This window comes from Battus philenor, unplaced genomic scaffold (genome assembly GCF_028537555.1).
Source record: "Battus philenor isolate CCGP_79_NKW_IND1 unplaced genomic scaffold, ilBatPhil1.0.hap1 SCAF_17, whole genome shotgun sequence".
NCBI classification, from domain to species: Eukaryota; Metazoa; Arthropoda; class Insecta; order Lepidoptera; family Papilionidae; genus Battus; species Battus philenor.
In genome coordinates, this window is record NW_027181679.1 from 6220861 (window position 1) to 6238376 (window position 17516).

Genomic DNA, 17516 nt, shown 5'->3' on the forward strand with positions numbered 1-17516 from the left:
TATCATAAATACTAGTTCTTTTAAAGAAGACGATGGGAAAAATAATAATATTTACTAGTTAAATATTTAGAATTTTTTCCATATTTTGTTTATTTCGGTCACAGCAGCCAGATGATATTGAAGTCAAATTTACCTAGTAAAATTTCATTTGGATTAAGATTGTTTGCTTATAGGTTTGAAAAGCTTACTTTACTGTAGTCTAGGCCATAAAACTGCTACTGTACATATTATTATACGTTGTCGTCGATTAGAACAACAGGGCAGGCACTTCAAATAATAATAATACAAATAGTTACGACACGTCATATATTGAATTGATTATGAGGCGTTTAAAGGTAAGGAGGATGGAGGAGGCAAGTTATTTGATTCAAAACTTCTTGCGCTGACATTAATATTAAATAAATAAAATATGTGATGTGGAAAAATCGTTTATTTAATTATTAAAACAATTTGTGCGCGGAAAATGAATAATTCGCCTACGCGCGGTTGCGCATTGCGCGAACCATGGCTCAAATCCGACTCTCGAGAACTGCAACGGCCGGCGGGCGTACGTACTGCGCCTCGGAGCCGCAAGCAAAAGCGCGTATAGTGCACGCCGTGCGAGTGAGCGAGACGAGTGGGCGAGACGAGCAAACGTTGGAGCGTGGTGACAACGTCCGCGGGAATCCCCACATATGGCGGCTTTTTTAGGTAGCAATATTATTACAAATATTATTAATAAGTACTGTTTAGACATTAAAAATCTTAAATTAATTTAAATCATTTATATCTTAACACAGTAACACAAACTGTTTTAGTTGTAAATGTTAGAAACATGGAGTGGTAGAAACATGATATTAGCGGATGTACTTAAAAAACTTCCACAAATTAACTATGCTAACTTGTATATAAATTCAAACCAAATATCAAGATAGTGGCTATATAATGCAGGTGACATTAAAATTATTCTATCTATTCTCATCGAATGAAATTCGCTCTCACAAAGTCACAAACTGCAAGCGAAAAGACTTTGAGACAGAAATATTATCTGGTCTGTTTATAAAGTATAAAGTGTTAAAGGCTGTACAGAAATTAAAAGAAAGCAGACGTAATTTAAAAACTTTAATAAAAATTAATACAGACGAGCTAAACTTTATTTTCATTTATCATAACCCGCCGCTATATCTGAAGAATACGGCACGCGTTCTCATATCTGCAAGAAAAAATAATCAATAACTATTTTATTTGATATATCCTGGAGAATCCTATGCCCAGCAGTGGACGTCTTGCAGGTGAATCGATAGTGACTAATATTCAATTTTTCATAACAATGCAATATATTCTCTTTTCTTACATTCTTACCTACATCAGCTGAAAGTTTCAATAAAATAAGCAAAGAAATTTGAAAACATTAAATATTATTAAGTAATAAGTAAAATTAGTAAGATAAATATAAAATAAATAAATAAAATTGTCCATCATTACCTGTATTTAAAAAGCGAGTCAAAGAGCACTATTTATCGCTAGTTGTCTAGTATATATAATATTTTTAGTTATATATGTTATATATGTATTTATGCTTATATTATGTATATATATTATTTATTATGCTTATTTATGTAAGTATAAATATATGTTCATGTTAAGTATGTAATTATGGTCAAAAGTCGTATCTATTGTAAATATTTCAATTTAATTATTGTGCACGTTGTGTCTGCCTTACTTTTTATGAATCTCCTTCCGTAGGCCTACTGGAAGAAATTTCTGGTTAGAAATAAGTAGTGCCTGTTGTGTCAGTTATATTTGTATTGTTACTTTAGTGTTTTTATTGTGTACAATAAACTGTTAAATAAAATAAAATAATAAAATACTCACTCTCTCTGCTTGAGTTGAGGTTTCTTTCTCTCGTGATTCGCTTGGGTAGCGATGGAACTAGTGAGCTTTCGTGCATAATTTTCAATGACGTTTTTACAGGACCGACACCTCAACCTGCAATGTGTACATAACTGAGTAACATCTTGAAATACTTTCGAAATTATTACCATTTATTTTTGAGGAATAATAAAATGTACCAAAAGCTTTTATATATCGACGCCGAGGATGTTACAAGTGTCAGGAAGATGTAATTGTAATCAATTACTTTGTATGGATAGGATATGTTAGGTAACCTAATTGTTTTCAATGTACGACACAATCATGTGAATTTTAGCAATAATCAAAAATAATATCAGAAGAAGAAAAATAATTACAAATTAGTTGCAGCTAACTCTTCTGTCGCCTGTACGATTTCCCCACGCCTTTTCCTCTCGTACTGCGCGCCGCGAGTTTTTGGGTTCTGTTTGAAAAAAAATACATGCTGTTAAAAATATGTATATTCAAACAAGCCATTCTAAAAATGTTTAATTCAAATAGATTTCCTTAATGGTCAATAAAATATTTATTTAGAATATCGTGCAGTTATTATATGAATTGGATGAAAATTAAAAAACGCCCATAAAAAGCAGTTGTTAGGGCGCATAACTGAAAAATGCTTATCCGGCCGCTAGTCAAAGCATGTCTTCAAGACATCGCAAGGGACGATATCCAGGTCGAATTCAAACGATATGTCCAAATTTACATCAAACAACACATCGAAATCATCATGATTCGGTTCCTCATTGCTGCTTGATGATTCATTTTAAAATGTACAAAAAATATAATCAAAGTACATTAATAAAAGCGATTATTTAGCGTGCGTCTTACTTTATAATGCTAACATTACTAGTTTTGCCACTGAATAAACTTAAGATATTATATTTAAAATTTCTGGGGTCTCTCTATGATTCTCTGGGGTCTATCTATGATTGTTACTTTTCTTTTAAAACACGCAAAGGTGGTACCCACTCGGTTAAACAAAAAACTCGCTTTCTGTCAATCCTCCAGCAACAACTGCGGTCTCCGTCTAATCAAATTAAATATGAACACATACATAGAAAGCTATAAAAAGGAAATGATTATAAGGAATAAAAATAATACTTACGTGAATTACATTTTCCAATGCTTTTGTTTGTTTCGCGCGTTTCTCTTTCTTTTCCAAGAAATGCTCCAAGTCTTGTACTGAAATAAAATACAAAACCGTTTTAAATATATAAATTAAGTCCTCTGTTTTCTTTCTTTCTTCACTAGTATTGAACTAAACACGGAAATGATTTCTTATTGTGTCAGTATGGCTTGTTGCATGTACGGCCCCATAGAGCGCAATTTAAGCCAAACCCCCCAGGGCAGATATCGTCAAACTCGTACAAATTGAACACAATTAATACGTTTAAAAGATTTTTACGAAAACTGAGAAATTTAGCACAAAAATGTTGATCAAATTAATACATCCAATATATGGAAGAAATAGGTACTCACTCGCTCTGCTCATGCTCATGTTTCTTTTCCTCATCGCTGATGGCGATGGAACCTCTGAGCCTTTGCTTAATATTTTCAATGCCGTATTCAAGAGTACAGGCAGCGACAACTGCAACATGTCCATATCTATGTAAAAAATTGAAAAATTATCAAAATAACTACCATATATTTTTGAATGTAAAAAAATTAGAAACGTTTCTATCTGTACGACGAGGATCTTACAGGTTTCATGATGTTGTTATAATAATCAATTGACGAATATTGAGTGATCTCATCGTTTTACTATATACATCAAAATTTAACAAAATTGCAGAATTTTTGATGAAGTGAATATAATGATATAGTATGAAGAATTACTAACAGATTGATCCACGCCGGCCGCATCAGCCAGCTCAGCTGTCGCCTTTGCCACCCCAACACGTCGTTTCCGTTCATGTTGTGCAATGCGAGCCTTTCTTTGTTCCTGTTTGAACAAATAGATGGTGTAAAAAAAATAATCATGAAAAAAAACGTCCATCAAAAAGCTTGATGGAAATAAATAACCCAATATTTTTACCAAATTCTAATGATACATCAAACGCAAAAAAAAAAAATTAAAATAGAAATAAGCTGTAGCCATCATCACTGCACCGTATGGTTACAGTACGAAAGTGAATATTAATAAATTGTCTTATTAAAATACAAATGCACTTACCTTGTCCAGTGGCTGTCTATTCTTCCCCGCAGGCCTTCCACGTCTTCGTTTTTTGACGTAAGCGTGAGAATTATCCCGCAAAATATACATAAAATTATATTAGTGTATATAATTACAATTAAATTCTCGGTTTCAAAGTAGCCTGAAAAGAAGTTTAAAAAGTACTTCGGTAAACATTAATTGGCAATTCAAATTATTATCTACAGAAATGTAGGTATAACAAAATATGTAAGATATGCTTTATAGTAAAAATTAGTGAAAGCAATAGCATAAGGGGAAAGAAAAAAAGTAACTTACTTTTATTTAACAGTGTCTATTTCTCTTTTTTAAGCGCACGTATGGATTCAGTAGGAATTACATCATAATTTTTAAGCAGGTCCCGGGTTTTCTTCAACGTTTACCCCAGCGAGGGTTACAAAAACACAATATAACTGTTCTAAATTATTAATTATATGGTAAATAAATAGAAATATATTTTGAACATTGATTCCTGTACAAGAAACAATTAGTATTCGCTGGCGTTTAGTAAATTAGACGACTGTATGATGAATAAGTTAAAATCCTTGCCCGGTTTCACGAGTAAAGACTCCACTAACCTTTTGACCACAGTCACCCTGGAAAGGTATAAGACCAGGCTCGGAGGCAGCAGCGAGGTACGACGTGACGTGGTGGGCGTGGTTCGTTCTTTTCAACGGCAAGGAAACAACAAACGGATTGCACGGCTTCTCACGAATAATTAGTCAAAATAATTAACAATACGAGCACCTAATTAGCACTTTTTATGAAACGTTCGTAGCGATACTATGGCGCTGGGAGCCGCAGGGCAACTGAACGCCAATTCAAAATGACGGTAGTGGATTAAAAAGTTATTAAATTAGATTATATATTTTCCTACCCACCAAACATTTGGCAAAGGATTGATATATACTTTAATTCATATGTTATCTATATTATTTTCGAAATTTTAATACCTTTTAAACTTGTTTTTAAAAATTGTTACAGAAATATTCAAAAAATTTAAAAATTGCTCAGACTATTTACTAGGTTACCGAGAAAAAACGATTATAAAATAAGGAAATAAACAGCATATTTAAAATAAGATGAAAATGAGTAGTTAACTCTAATAAGAATTTTTAATTTTCATAAAGCAAAGGACACATTTTATTAAAGGCTCTCTTATGAATACCATTTTATTGCGCGTATAGTAACGACAAGAACCAAACTGCCAACCCCGGCATGTAATTATTCGACTCCACCAAGTGGCCAGTGGCCCGATAAAAAAATATTTATTAGTGAAACAATAAGATAAAGTTCGATATGAGCTTCATACTGTAGAATATTACGCTTTTAGGCTCACATGGTTCGTCGGTCTACGCCGGTCTACGACGTCAACATCCAACTGCTTTAAGTATTAAAATGTTTTAATAAAATCTGTTTCGCCGTTTTGGATATCTTAAAAGTATTAATGCGAAATAGTTACGCATTATTTATCTTCTATTTACATCAAATTTACCAGCTATGAGTTCTTCTGGTAATTTCGTTTATAAATAATCTCACGTGTCTGACGTATTTCTATTGCTACACCTCATCATTTAAAATTCTTAGTAACTAGCAAAACTATCGGTTACATTGGAACAAATTAGTTTTTGCTTTTACCCCATAGTTTATTTTATTTATTTCAGGTAAATTTATGGTACAAGAGTATAATATAACCTGCGTCAGTTATTGTTAATGTTTCACAACTGGTTTAAGTATTGATGTCATATCGATAATCTTAACACATTGTAGCCGTTACGGGAACGATGATTAAAATTTTACTTTACAAAGCGATTTCTTGTAAAAAAATCTACAGTCTATGACAAAGTATATTATTAATATCGTAAAAAAGTATTTAAAATGATCATGTAAAAGATCGTTAATCAAACTAAATAGGTAAGATCATATTCATTACATCACAATTAAATGATTTAAAGCATGTGTATTTTATTATTAGTGTAATTGATTATTTGAATTGAATTATATGAATCGCCACCTGTTAAGCTATCTCTAAATGAAATTCATTTGGATAAAGCTGTACTTTATACTGTGCTTTGAAAGCTAGCAGTCAAAACAGTTAACATTTATCAGCAATAACAGTTTATATGTATGAGCCCGATAAACTAAATCTATTTAAATCAACTTGAAAAGGTATCGCATTATGTGACCGTGTTCATCTCTTTGATAGAGCGCCGATTTATGGAGAAATTATGATATTGTATGTTATGTGCTGAAATGGCTGTAAAACTATTTTACAATTAAAGTTAATAATAAATTAAGAACCATTTAATCATTACTAATAAGTAAACCTGATTATAAGTTCTGTTTATTTGAAAGGTGTATAAGATATCAAATTAGGTTTCTACAATTTCATCAAAATATGTTTAAATACAAAAGTATTGAAATTAGACGCTTCGATTAAAATATAACTGGTGTTTAATGTAGTAAATAAATTAAACTAACAGATATATATCAAAACCTTTAATAATAATAAATTAATAACAACATTTATAAACTAGAATCGAGAACTGCAAGAGAAAAAAATTACAAATTAACACCGACAAAACTACACTAACTCCATCTGTTCCCGATCCGCTCTCGAATGTTTTGAAGATTGAGCTCTGTATGTTCATCACTGAAAACATATTTATATGAATTATTACTGATACACGTGTAAGTAAAATTACGCAGAGACAGCGCGTTCATCTTGTGAATCATCACTGTCCACCGACATGCTACACGTCGCCAAGTATGAATTCATGTGGTCACTGTGAACGTGCTTTTCATTCATTAGCATTGCTTGTTTGCCGAACCGAAATAAACAAAACGTTTTCTCAATGATTATACTTTATTAAGCATACGTAGAGATCTAATAATGATACAATATGTGAACACTTACCGTATACATCAAATACGCTTACGTATACAGCGACTCGTTTTGTTCTTGTGGCCATTGAATAATTTCTACAGTTGTTATATTGTCCTTTTTATTTGAAGTTCCTTTTACCGTTGACTTCGTGCCCTTAATAAACGAAGCGGTGTTACAAGATAAGAATTTACACAAAGAAAAATCAGGAAACAACACTACCCAAATGCATCCGCAAGGAGGACTTAAAACAGCAGGCCATTTAAATTTGTCTTAAACTAGAGTTAAACAAGAAAACCGTATACATAAATACTTTCTCGTTAATAATTTGCTTAGCACTTTAAAATTTTCAAAGCTACAATTGACTGTCTCTCTAAGTATAAATAGTTATAGTTAATGTGAAGCAATATTCATGGACAACTTAAAAGTACACTCTATATATAATAATAAATATGCACACATACACAGAAATATATAAAACGAAAATTGTTATAAGAAATAGAAATAATATTTACGTGACTTACATTTTCAAATTCTCTTTTTTTACTTTTCATTGTCCTTTTCGGCAGAAGAACTCTCCAAACGTTGTACTAAAATAAAATGGAAAGATTCTTTAAATATATTATATGTTCGTGATACTGATCTATAACATCTCTTGTTATATCAGTAGTGCTAGTAGCACAAAAACCTTTAAAGAGTGCAATGTATGTCCAACATATAAATGTTTATTATTAATAAAAATAAAAAAAAATAATTGGACAAACAAAATAATGTTATACTCAAGGCTAATTTTCAACAGCGAACGTAATAAGGCTGCAGTGTTAATGGCGGCTAATGTTATATTTGTTTATTTGATTGCATATTGTTCTCATTTTCTTGCACCAACACCGGCAGAGCTTTTGCAATAAATTTTCCTTTCAACGAATGTCGTAAAAATAGTAATAATAAAATTTAGTACGATTTACTAAAAGAAATACTCACTTTCTCTGCTCAAGCTGTCGTTCTGTTCCCTCATGGTATGAATGGCCAGAGATGGAATCTGCGAGCTTTCCCGTAAAATATTCAAAACTGTATCTAAGAGAGCCGGCAGTGATATCTGCAATTTGTTCAAAACTGGTTAGTGAATGTTATTATGTAAGTAGGATTTTTTTTAAATAAACATATTTGCCAAAAGCTTCAATCGACGTCAAGGATCCTGAATATAAGGCGGTGGCGGTTGTGTGATTCGCATTGTTTTCCGCATACTCATTTATCAGCGGGCTGGCGGGCGGTGGATTTGTTGCACGACTACCACTGCATGTGCGCAAGTGGCTAAATATTGGTCCTTTTCTTACTTAGAATAGACTTCCTGATTCCGACGGACGCCTGATTCCATTGAATATAGAAAAAATTCTTACAGAATGATCTGCGCCCACAGCATCGGCAAGTTCAATCCTTGCCCGCGCCATGTCCTCTCGTCTTTCCCGCTCGTACTGAGCATTACGGGCTCTTCTTTCCTCCTGTTCGTACAAATAGATGATTTTTATTAAAATATTCTTTAAATAAAATTTAACAGTAATAAGCATCCTAAATGTTAACTTTATTACAATTGATTTACCTTCCACAAACATGTACTTGACGATGTAAAATAAGCTGTTACCATCATGCATGTGCGGATTAACAATAAGCTAAAGAGACATTGTTACACGATATGAATATGAACATGATATTCAGAATAAATACTACGAAAATGTCTTATTATAAGTCAAATACACTTACCTTGTTTAGTGGCCGTCTATTCTTCCCCGCTGGCCTTCCACGTTTCCGTGTTTGGTCGTTACCCTGCAAGAAAATACGTTATTGATTATATATAAATGTTATACAAAAAGCGGTCTAGCTTTACTTTTGTCTAATTTCTTAAACGTCTTTCACAAATATTCAATATATGGAATTGGAACTAACCTGATTTTCCATTATTGGCAGACACACTGAAACACCCTGTTCGATGTGATCGCAATTACAAACTGATTATTAAACTCATGAACCATCACTTAAATATCTGAACTGCCCTACCACTCCTGCATTTATAAACAAAGGTGCAAAATTTTAGGAAATGGGTAAATAGTTTCAACAAAATAGCCGCTAATCCTCTTTACACTGCCGACATGGACAATGGATTGTAAAAAGCAAAAGTCGAATAGAGTACTATAGTTTTAAAGAAATATAATTAAATGACATTTGGACAAATACATTGTTATTTACTTATTTTACGACCTAATAACAGTGAGTTAATGTAAATGTTTTCATTGCTAGTCCTATAAACAAATTGAAAATTGCCTTTGATTAATTACGGTACCTATTTTAAATCAATCATATTATTCGGCGAAAAGAGTATTGGCGTGCGCTATTATCCGTGCACCACATAGATTTCTTACAAAAGAGGTAATTTGAAAATGTTTTAATATTTGTCCAGAAAAAAAATTAAGAAATATATGTGATGACGGTGGTGTCACAATTAATAGGAATTAATTCCTGTAATCACTGTAAACTAAAAACTATGATGTATTACTTTCTTACATACATCATCAGCAACACCGTCATTTCATCGGTAGAATGTTTATGGTTGGACGTGGGCTTCCCCCACGGATTTCAAATAGGACCGATAGTCATAACAAGTCGGTCTGTCCGCATTGTGTGCTGATGTTCTATGCGATGCTTGCCGGCTCGTGGTCTCCTAACACGAACCAGTAGGCTCCAGCGGCTATCTGTGTTTCGCGGAATGTTGCTTCTCTGCAGATATAGTTACTATATCGTACCTAATCGTCTTCAGCACTCTCACCTCGCGCTTTCTGCGAAGTAACGTGCAGGTAGCGAGTGCAATGCCGAAAACTCTATGAATATGAAATAACGAAGTTTTATTTTATAATTCATATTTATTAGGATTTAGATTTTTTATGATAAATGTATCCTCTTCGTGCTTGGGAATTAAACAAAAACTCTTTCAGGACGTTTTTAAAACTTTATCGACCCGCACACAGTCGTACGATTGTGTTGTCGAGAGTTAAATTGATCGTTAGTACTTGTCCTCAGTTCACTATATGGTATTTCAGTGTAAATCAAGTACCTTGCCATTTTATTGCATTGCCTTCATACGAAATATTAGTTATTTTGTCATTAAAGCAAATTTGCATTAATTCGCAGCACAAATAAGCCAATATATCATTATTAAAAAATTGCAATTTTTGAGTTAGCTTTTAATCTAACGAACTTAGATAAAACTCATGGAGTGTATATTTGTAAGGGCCGTGTCGAGAATTTTAATGAAATATAATTAAGGAACAATTCGTTTTCTAAATTATTGACTTGTGGAGAATCTGACGAAAGAAAATTATTTTCAGACTTCAGACTCATCTTTACAATTAATGTATTGAAATGTACAAGAACACTAACTTAGCAATATATTTTTTTTTTACAAATTTAGCACAATTACACTTTTAAAAAAGGATGGGATATTCGCTTAACACATTATTCGGAATAGATTGGATTTGGACCTAATTACCTAATGATCCGCCTATGCACGGGCACGTTTTCCTTGTAAGCAGGCAACAGAGACATTAACAATTTAGTTTAATTATTTAATATATAAATACAGAGAAATTTTCATTTTAAAATCACTTTGCAATAATTAATATACTAATTGACTGATACAGAGCGATTATTTTTTTTATTTAATCATAGTAAGCAAATTAAATATAATTAGTTTTCAAGTGATTAGTGAAATAATGACCTATGCATTTGTTATGGGCCGTGAATCCCAAAATTTTTGTTAAGAACAGGAGTACTTCGATCTGTTTCCTTAACTCCGAAAACCCTTTTTAGCATAAACAGAAGAGCCCACCGTACAAAGAATCGACTAATCCGAAGCGCGTAGAGAGTTTCATAGACTGAATTTGGCTCCATGCGCAGGTATGATTGTTCCATACAAAATGGAAAACCCAACAAATCTTTACATTACAGTGAGAAATGTTCATATCATTTGGGAGATTTGATATGTCTGCGGCCAGACTAACTATATGTCTTCTAAATATTAGCGTAGTTAATAAACAAATTTTTAAATAATCTGATTCCATTGAAAATGGTCACAAGCAGCGATATACTACTAAAGAGTTTAACAAATTTTTTTGGAAACAATTAGAATCCTTTTGTAACAGTTACTTCAACTTAGTTAGTAATTTGCTGCGGGAAGAGTAGGTAAGAGTCATAAAGCGAAAACAGACATCCTTTTGTTTTTCAGGTAAAAAACGGTTCGAAGTAATTACTAAACTATATTTTTTATTTTGAACGGTCTTATTATGGCTAACGACGCGCCCTGTTTCCTAAAGATATTATTTAAATTTCTTTTATTTTTTTCGTCCGACTTTTAATCTCTTGTAAATTGAACTAAAACGCTTCCAGTAAGTTTTTAAATCCTTAATAATCCGTACGACTGCGACGTCGATGGCAATGTTGTTGAAATTCATTGTTAGTAATTGTATTCACTTTATAATATCTGAGTCTAAATCGACTTTATTCCTATTTTATCGTATTGACAAATATTTTGCACATTTAAACTAAGACGTGAGACGAAATAGATGATTGTCACAATAATTGACAGTGATAAAGCAGAGGTCCGAGAAATGTGTAAGAAACAGAGGCATTTGCGCATCAGTTTTGAGGAATTTGATTACGAAATCTTTTTTTTTAACATAATTCCTCACAACTTTATCATAATATCATTTATTAAATTCAAATACTCGTATAGATAAAATAGCTTATTATTAAATAAGAGCATATTAAAATGACAAAAAATCTTGGAAATTATATCGATTTTGATTTTTTGTTGAAATTCATAATTAGTAGATGTAGTCAGTTTATGATATCTTAGTCTAATTTGAGTATATTTCTAATTTATTGTTTTTCCAAATATTATGCACACTTAAACTAAGACATGAGGCGATGTAGAGGAGAGATCCGAGAAAGCTGTAAGTAACGGAGGCATTTGCAAATCAAGGTTTTGCGGAATTTTAATACGATATTTTTTAAACAAAATTCTGTAAAATTTTATTAAAATATTATTAGTTGAATTCGAAACACGTATACAAAAAAGCTTATTATTTAATAAGAGCATATTAAAATAACTAGAAATCTTGGTAATGATATCGATTTTTATTTCCTTTTTGTTATATCTGTCAGTAAATATAAACACCTCTAGGGTAAGCACAGGGCTATGTTGGCAGGATATCTTGTGTCCATCTTGGAGATCCCCCCGACACCCCGATACTCAAAAAAGCATTAAGCTGGTTGTAGTAATAAGACTTGTGATACTTTACCAAGACCACTCATTATTCGTCTAACGACATTAAAAAGTATCTGCCTATATAAAATATAAAAATACAAATATTTATGAACAATGTCATACTTTGTACCAAGTTTGTTCTTATATGAGTAATGTCCATTTCACGTGATTTTAATTGAATTATAATCATTCATATTCAACATCATCGCCATTATAAAAGAATTTTTGAACACAGTTTGACTTTTTCGAATACACCACACTACGCACAACATACTACTATAAAAATATAAATATCAGGCATACGTAGAATTATTTCATGAGTTACATATCTATTTTTCATAGTAAAGGACGAACTCAAGCGTAACTTTTAAACCTTTCTACGCTTACCTTCTATCTATATATTTATTATTAGATCACACTGTTTTATTGTTCTTGGCTACAGATATATACCTGGGTACATTTCGTGGATGAGACTGAATGAGTCCGCGGTCCCGTGAATTTTATGTCTTTAACAACCACACCGCAGAAAACCTACTGTGTACACTCAAGGTACACTCTAAAATGAGGACAACCTCGTAGAATAAATTAGGTGCAGCGTTAGACGGCATCGAATGAGGCACCGCAAAGGTAAACAAACATCGATTGCTATTGCTGTCAACAGTGATTAATTCAGAAAACTTTCGCAACTACGCGCCTTCTACGCGGTCATAATTTCATAATATATTGAATTCCTTATCCATAGTTACAATTTTTTTTAATTATTTCAATAGTACATAAATGTGTAAATTTAATAATACACTTTAAAAAGGAATCGCTGTTGGTCTTTCCAGTTGATATCGTTTTGTACATAAATCTGAGTGTGTTAATGTCAAATAGTAGTTTTCAAAATATGTGGGTAAAAGTAGGTAGTTTTTAAAACAATTAAAGTAATAATTCTACAAGGCATTTACTAATTAAATGAAATGAATATTGTGGATAGCATGTAAGAAACAGTGTCAAGAAAAGATTTATATCTGATTCACTGTTAATGTCTATTTCTTTGTCTTTTAATATTGAGGTAATTAAGTTTCTTATAGTAATTAACTAATATAGTTTAACTATTAATGCATTTGTTCTAATTCTAATTTGTTCGAATTGATCATAATAGGTTTAAATTTCTGGTTGAAGTTTAATAAAAAAAAAACGAATTAATACCGAACCTTGTATAGTATCTTGCACTAAAGCTTTAAAAAGAAGCTTGGCAAAAATATTTAAGTACAGTTTATTCATGGGAAATCTTAAATTCGTTGATAACATTTAATTCTAAGTACACTAACAAAACTAAAAAGAAAATGTATGTATACACATAGAAATTAAACGAGCAGATGTAATTTAAAAACTTTATTAAAATGAATATACATTGGCTACAATATACTTACAAACAAAATTGTCTCTTATTGCTACCCGCAGTTCCCCTCCTCGGATCTGTGAGAAAAATTTATAAGTTAATTGCGGCAGAAAACATGTTTAGTTTGCGATTGCAGGATATTATTTCTAGGATTACCTTAACTGTATTTTATAAGTTATAACTACAAAATCTCTTCCGAATTAAATAAAATAAACTCACATCTCCAGTTACTGTTACGTTTCACTCGAATGTCCCGAAGACTGTTTGAAAGTCGTTTACTGTAAAAAAGACATTGTTCAAATATAAGATTGAATATCGAATTGTATTTTAACTTTATAATAACACTGATATTCATGAATATGTTTGAGCCTGTGTCATTTGTGCTCGGTTGTTAAAATGCAAAGTTGCTTAAGGATATTATTACTTAAAAACAGAAATTGTATCCAATTAAATAACATGGTGTTTAATTATACTCACATTCTATGTACAGGGCTTCGTTTTGTTCCCTCAATGCTTGAATCGCTTCTCTGGGAACGACGTCATAATTTTCTAAAAGTTCTCTAGCCGACTGCAACGTCGTCCCCATCGATACCTATAACAGAGTAGGTGATGTTACTAGAGTAATTTTTACATGTTGATATATAGGCAATATGTGTATATATTTATCAATTCTGTTAAAAAAGTAAAGAAGTACGCGGAACTTACCAATAGAGCATCCAAGCGTTCTTCTTCGGACTTTAGCAGATAGGCCGAAAACGCCTTCATGCCTCTCTTCCTGAGCAGCGTGATGCGCAAGTTTTGTTCCCTCTTTAAAAAAAATAAAAAAGAGACATGAATCAAGAGCACTTTAGAGCAACAGGCTATAAAGAATCTGTACGAGTAATCGTTGGACAAGTCTCAGAAAAAATAGAAAATATTTAATATTCATATTTACCTTTTTTACAACTTTCCGACTTTTGCTAGCGGTCCTCCTTAGTTTGGTCATCGCAACGCTCTGCAATTTTTGGTAATTTTGTAAATAAGTAGATTTTTATAACATTCGTACAGTATAGTAATAAACTTTTCTCAACTGAAATCATTTCATTATAAATTTACAATAAATTCACAATAAACATTTCGAAAGATACATTCAACTGAAATCATTTCATGTAAGAATGATATCACTAACCACATAATACATATACTATATGTACAAAAAATTACTTAACACAAAAATAATTCACTCACCGCATGCACCATTATGCTTGATTGTATTTTAGCGACAACTCAATGCGAACTGTAAAAATCGGCAAGTGGCAAAAATATTTAATAACCATTCCTTAAATAGGGGTGCAACTGTATATTTTATCCCCTCCAGGAATTTACAATAACAATTGCACAGGTAATGTGTTCTGGATGTAAAGGCGATGTTTGTTTTATTAGCTATTTGTAAGGCACAAAAATATTACGGCAGATAATGATGTCAGTAAATATTGTTAGTTCTTATATTTTATTTTCAATAAAGTTATTTAAGTGTTATATATCTGATGGTATTATTTCTACGCCATATTAAACGACTGTTATATTCTGAACCTTATTGTGTTTCATATCACATTTGAAAATAGTGTTTTAATATTGTATATTATTATTGTATATTAATCGTTTTTTATTATTAATATGGTCCCCAAACATTTTAAATAAAATTTTAAAATTAAAGGTAAAAGTAAGTACAGTATTAAATAAGATCGGGTCATATTATTTTTTTTGCTTATTATCAAACAGGTATAGGAACTTGAATTAATTAAATTATTGCTCTCAATTAAACAAGCGAAATGAATAAGTCCACTGGTGAAGTTACGAGTTCATTAGAAGTCCTTCGCCAGCTTTTACTGGAATAAAGGACATTTATCAACAAATTTAAAAATATGCTAATTATTTTTATTACTTATTAATAAATTTTAAACATCTCTATGATCGACCAAAACCTTTTTTCAAACTAATTTTGTAACTGGATAATAGTATTATGTCATCACTTAACGAAACATATAACAGTACTCGTGAGTAAACAAATGATAAGAAAAATAGCTACATGCCAAATTCAAAGTCAGCTATACAAATTAGTAAGCAGTAATATTTACGTAATGATCCTTTTTTATTACACAAACAAACAAAAAAAAATAATATACAAACACATTTATCTTCACAATATCCAAATCCTTAACAGCTTAGTTCGTTAATAATTATTTAATAATGAAACAGTACATACAGAAATAAGTACATTCACTCATACACTATCGACAGCAACTTTTACGGTTGTTGGTAAATAAAGTTACGTTGTATATCACTTTTAAACTACGTGACGTTGAAATATGTGCATTAAAGTAAAAAAAGGTTCATGGCAATAATATTTAAAAAATAAATGAAATAATAATATAAATTTAAAGGTTCCCGGAGTACACAATAATTGATGTATTCTTTGTTTAACTTCAAAGAAGCCGCGCTCATGACGACTACTGAAATTTTCGAAATCATCCTAAGTCATCTGACTGCTGAACTGGGATGAATGAAATTTATTATTAAATAATTTAATATTTACTTATTCATTGGATGAAATTCCATATGTTAGACCTAATGTTATATAGAAACTGGTATACCTATGATCACCTCGTCTTAGTGTACTTACATATTATATAGGGCTATAAGTTTTCGTTTATATTTTATTCAAGTTTTATGTCGATGATATATTATATTTATATTTATTACTGTTTATACTTATTCAGTTTTTACTTCATTGCACTTATTAATGTCAAAAGTCTCAATATCGCTTATAACTTATTATTAATGAATTGGTGTATGCTTCATTTCTATATAAAATATAATATTTAAAGATTCAGGTGTTTTGTACTTCGTTAGATTGTGTATAATATTTATGTGTATTTGTGGACTGTGTAACATTATGTATCATATCTCATAGCTAACATTGCGCAGACAAAATGTCTTGGTTGACTACAAATATGGACTACACTACAAACGGGATTGCTTAACTTGCTATGTAAGATTTAAAAGATCAAAAAACACTAAATAGATTAAAAATGTCAGTAGCAAGTAACATGTAAAACCTTTATTGTTAATAAACTTTCATTCTATACAAATAACACGAAAAGTGTTGTGTATTGCTTTCGTATCACCTCTAAAATATTTGCTTTTATGTTGACAATTTTATTTTCTGGTAAAAGTTCCAGGATGTGATAAGATAATATGTTTAAATGAAAATTAAAAAACACTGATTTGTGTATATACATTTACTAACAGATATGACTTAAATGAAAATAATAAAGCGATATCATTAACTAGATTTCTTGTAATTTAAATATTCGCTCATTTCTAACAAGCCTTTTGTTTGTGTATTTTAAATTTATCAAATGATATTTTAGTTAGTTTATTTCGTAATAAAATTCTTCAAATAATGGATGCGCTAGTGCCTCCATTACTTACAGCTTTCTCAGACTTCTGCTTTGTCATTGTAAGTTACTGAAACAATGATCTACTTCGTGTCTCATCTTAGTTTAAGTGTGCCGGTATTTGGCAGTAAAATAGGAATACAGTCGATTTAGATTAATATATAAAAAACTGACTACACTTACTTACTATGAATTTTAAGAAAATTGCCATCGACGACACAGTCGTACGGATTATTAAGGATTTAAAAACTTACTGGAAGCGTTTTAGTTCAATTCCAAGAGATTCACTGAAGAATTTTTAATTTTATCTTTAGAAACTAGGACGCATCTTTAGCCATAATAGGGCAGTTCAAAATTAAAAATATATTTTTATTTAAACTTTAGTAATCAGTTCGAACCTTTTTTAC

At 31.2% G+C, this 17516-nt stretch overlaps 2 protein-coding genes across 2 annotated transcripts in view; both read right to left on the reverse strand.

Moving 5' to 3' along the window:
* Positions 1-8965, reverse strand: part of LOC137920039 (uncharacterized) — a 67255-nt gene extending 58290 nt beyond the window's left edge. The window contains exon 1 of the mRNA XM_068763271.1: positions 8910-8965. Coding sequence (XP_068619372.1) covers positions 8910-8921 — 12 coding nt within the window. The 5' untranslated portion in view covers positions 8922-8965. The remainder of the gene's footprint in view (positions 1-8909) is intronic.
* A 4720-nt stretch (positions 8966-13685) lies between these two features.
* On the reverse strand, positions 13686-14696 carry LOC137919945 (uncharacterized). The gene is made up of 5 exons (XM_068763170.1): positions 14604-14696; positions 14375-14476; positions 14147-14261; positions 13889-13947; positions 13686-13746 (listed from the first exon to the last, which is right to left on the reverse strand). Exons 1-4 carry the CDS (start codon positions 14652-14654, stop codon positions 13910-13912), a joined length of 306 nt encoding a protein of 101 aa, XP_068619271.1. The 5' UTR covers positions 14655-14696; the 3' UTR covers positions 13686-13746; positions 13889-13909.
* Positions 14697-17516: the final 2820 nt, after the last annotated feature.

Excerpts from the sequence above, each read along its gene's own strand:
- LOC137919945 (XM_068763170.1), bottom strand. The coding sequence starts at position 14,654 with ATGACCAAACTAAGGAGGACCGCTAGCAAAAGTCGGAAAGTTGTAAAA. Across the intron at positions 14,262-14,374 it reads AACGCTTGGATGCTCTATTG|GTATCGATGGGGACGACGTT; the intron begins GTAAGTTCCGCG and ends ACTCTGTTATAG. Across the intron at positions 13,948-14,146 it reads CGAAGCCCTGTACATAGAAT|TAAACGACTTTCAAACAGTC; the intron begins GTGAGTATAATT and ends TCTTTTTTACAG.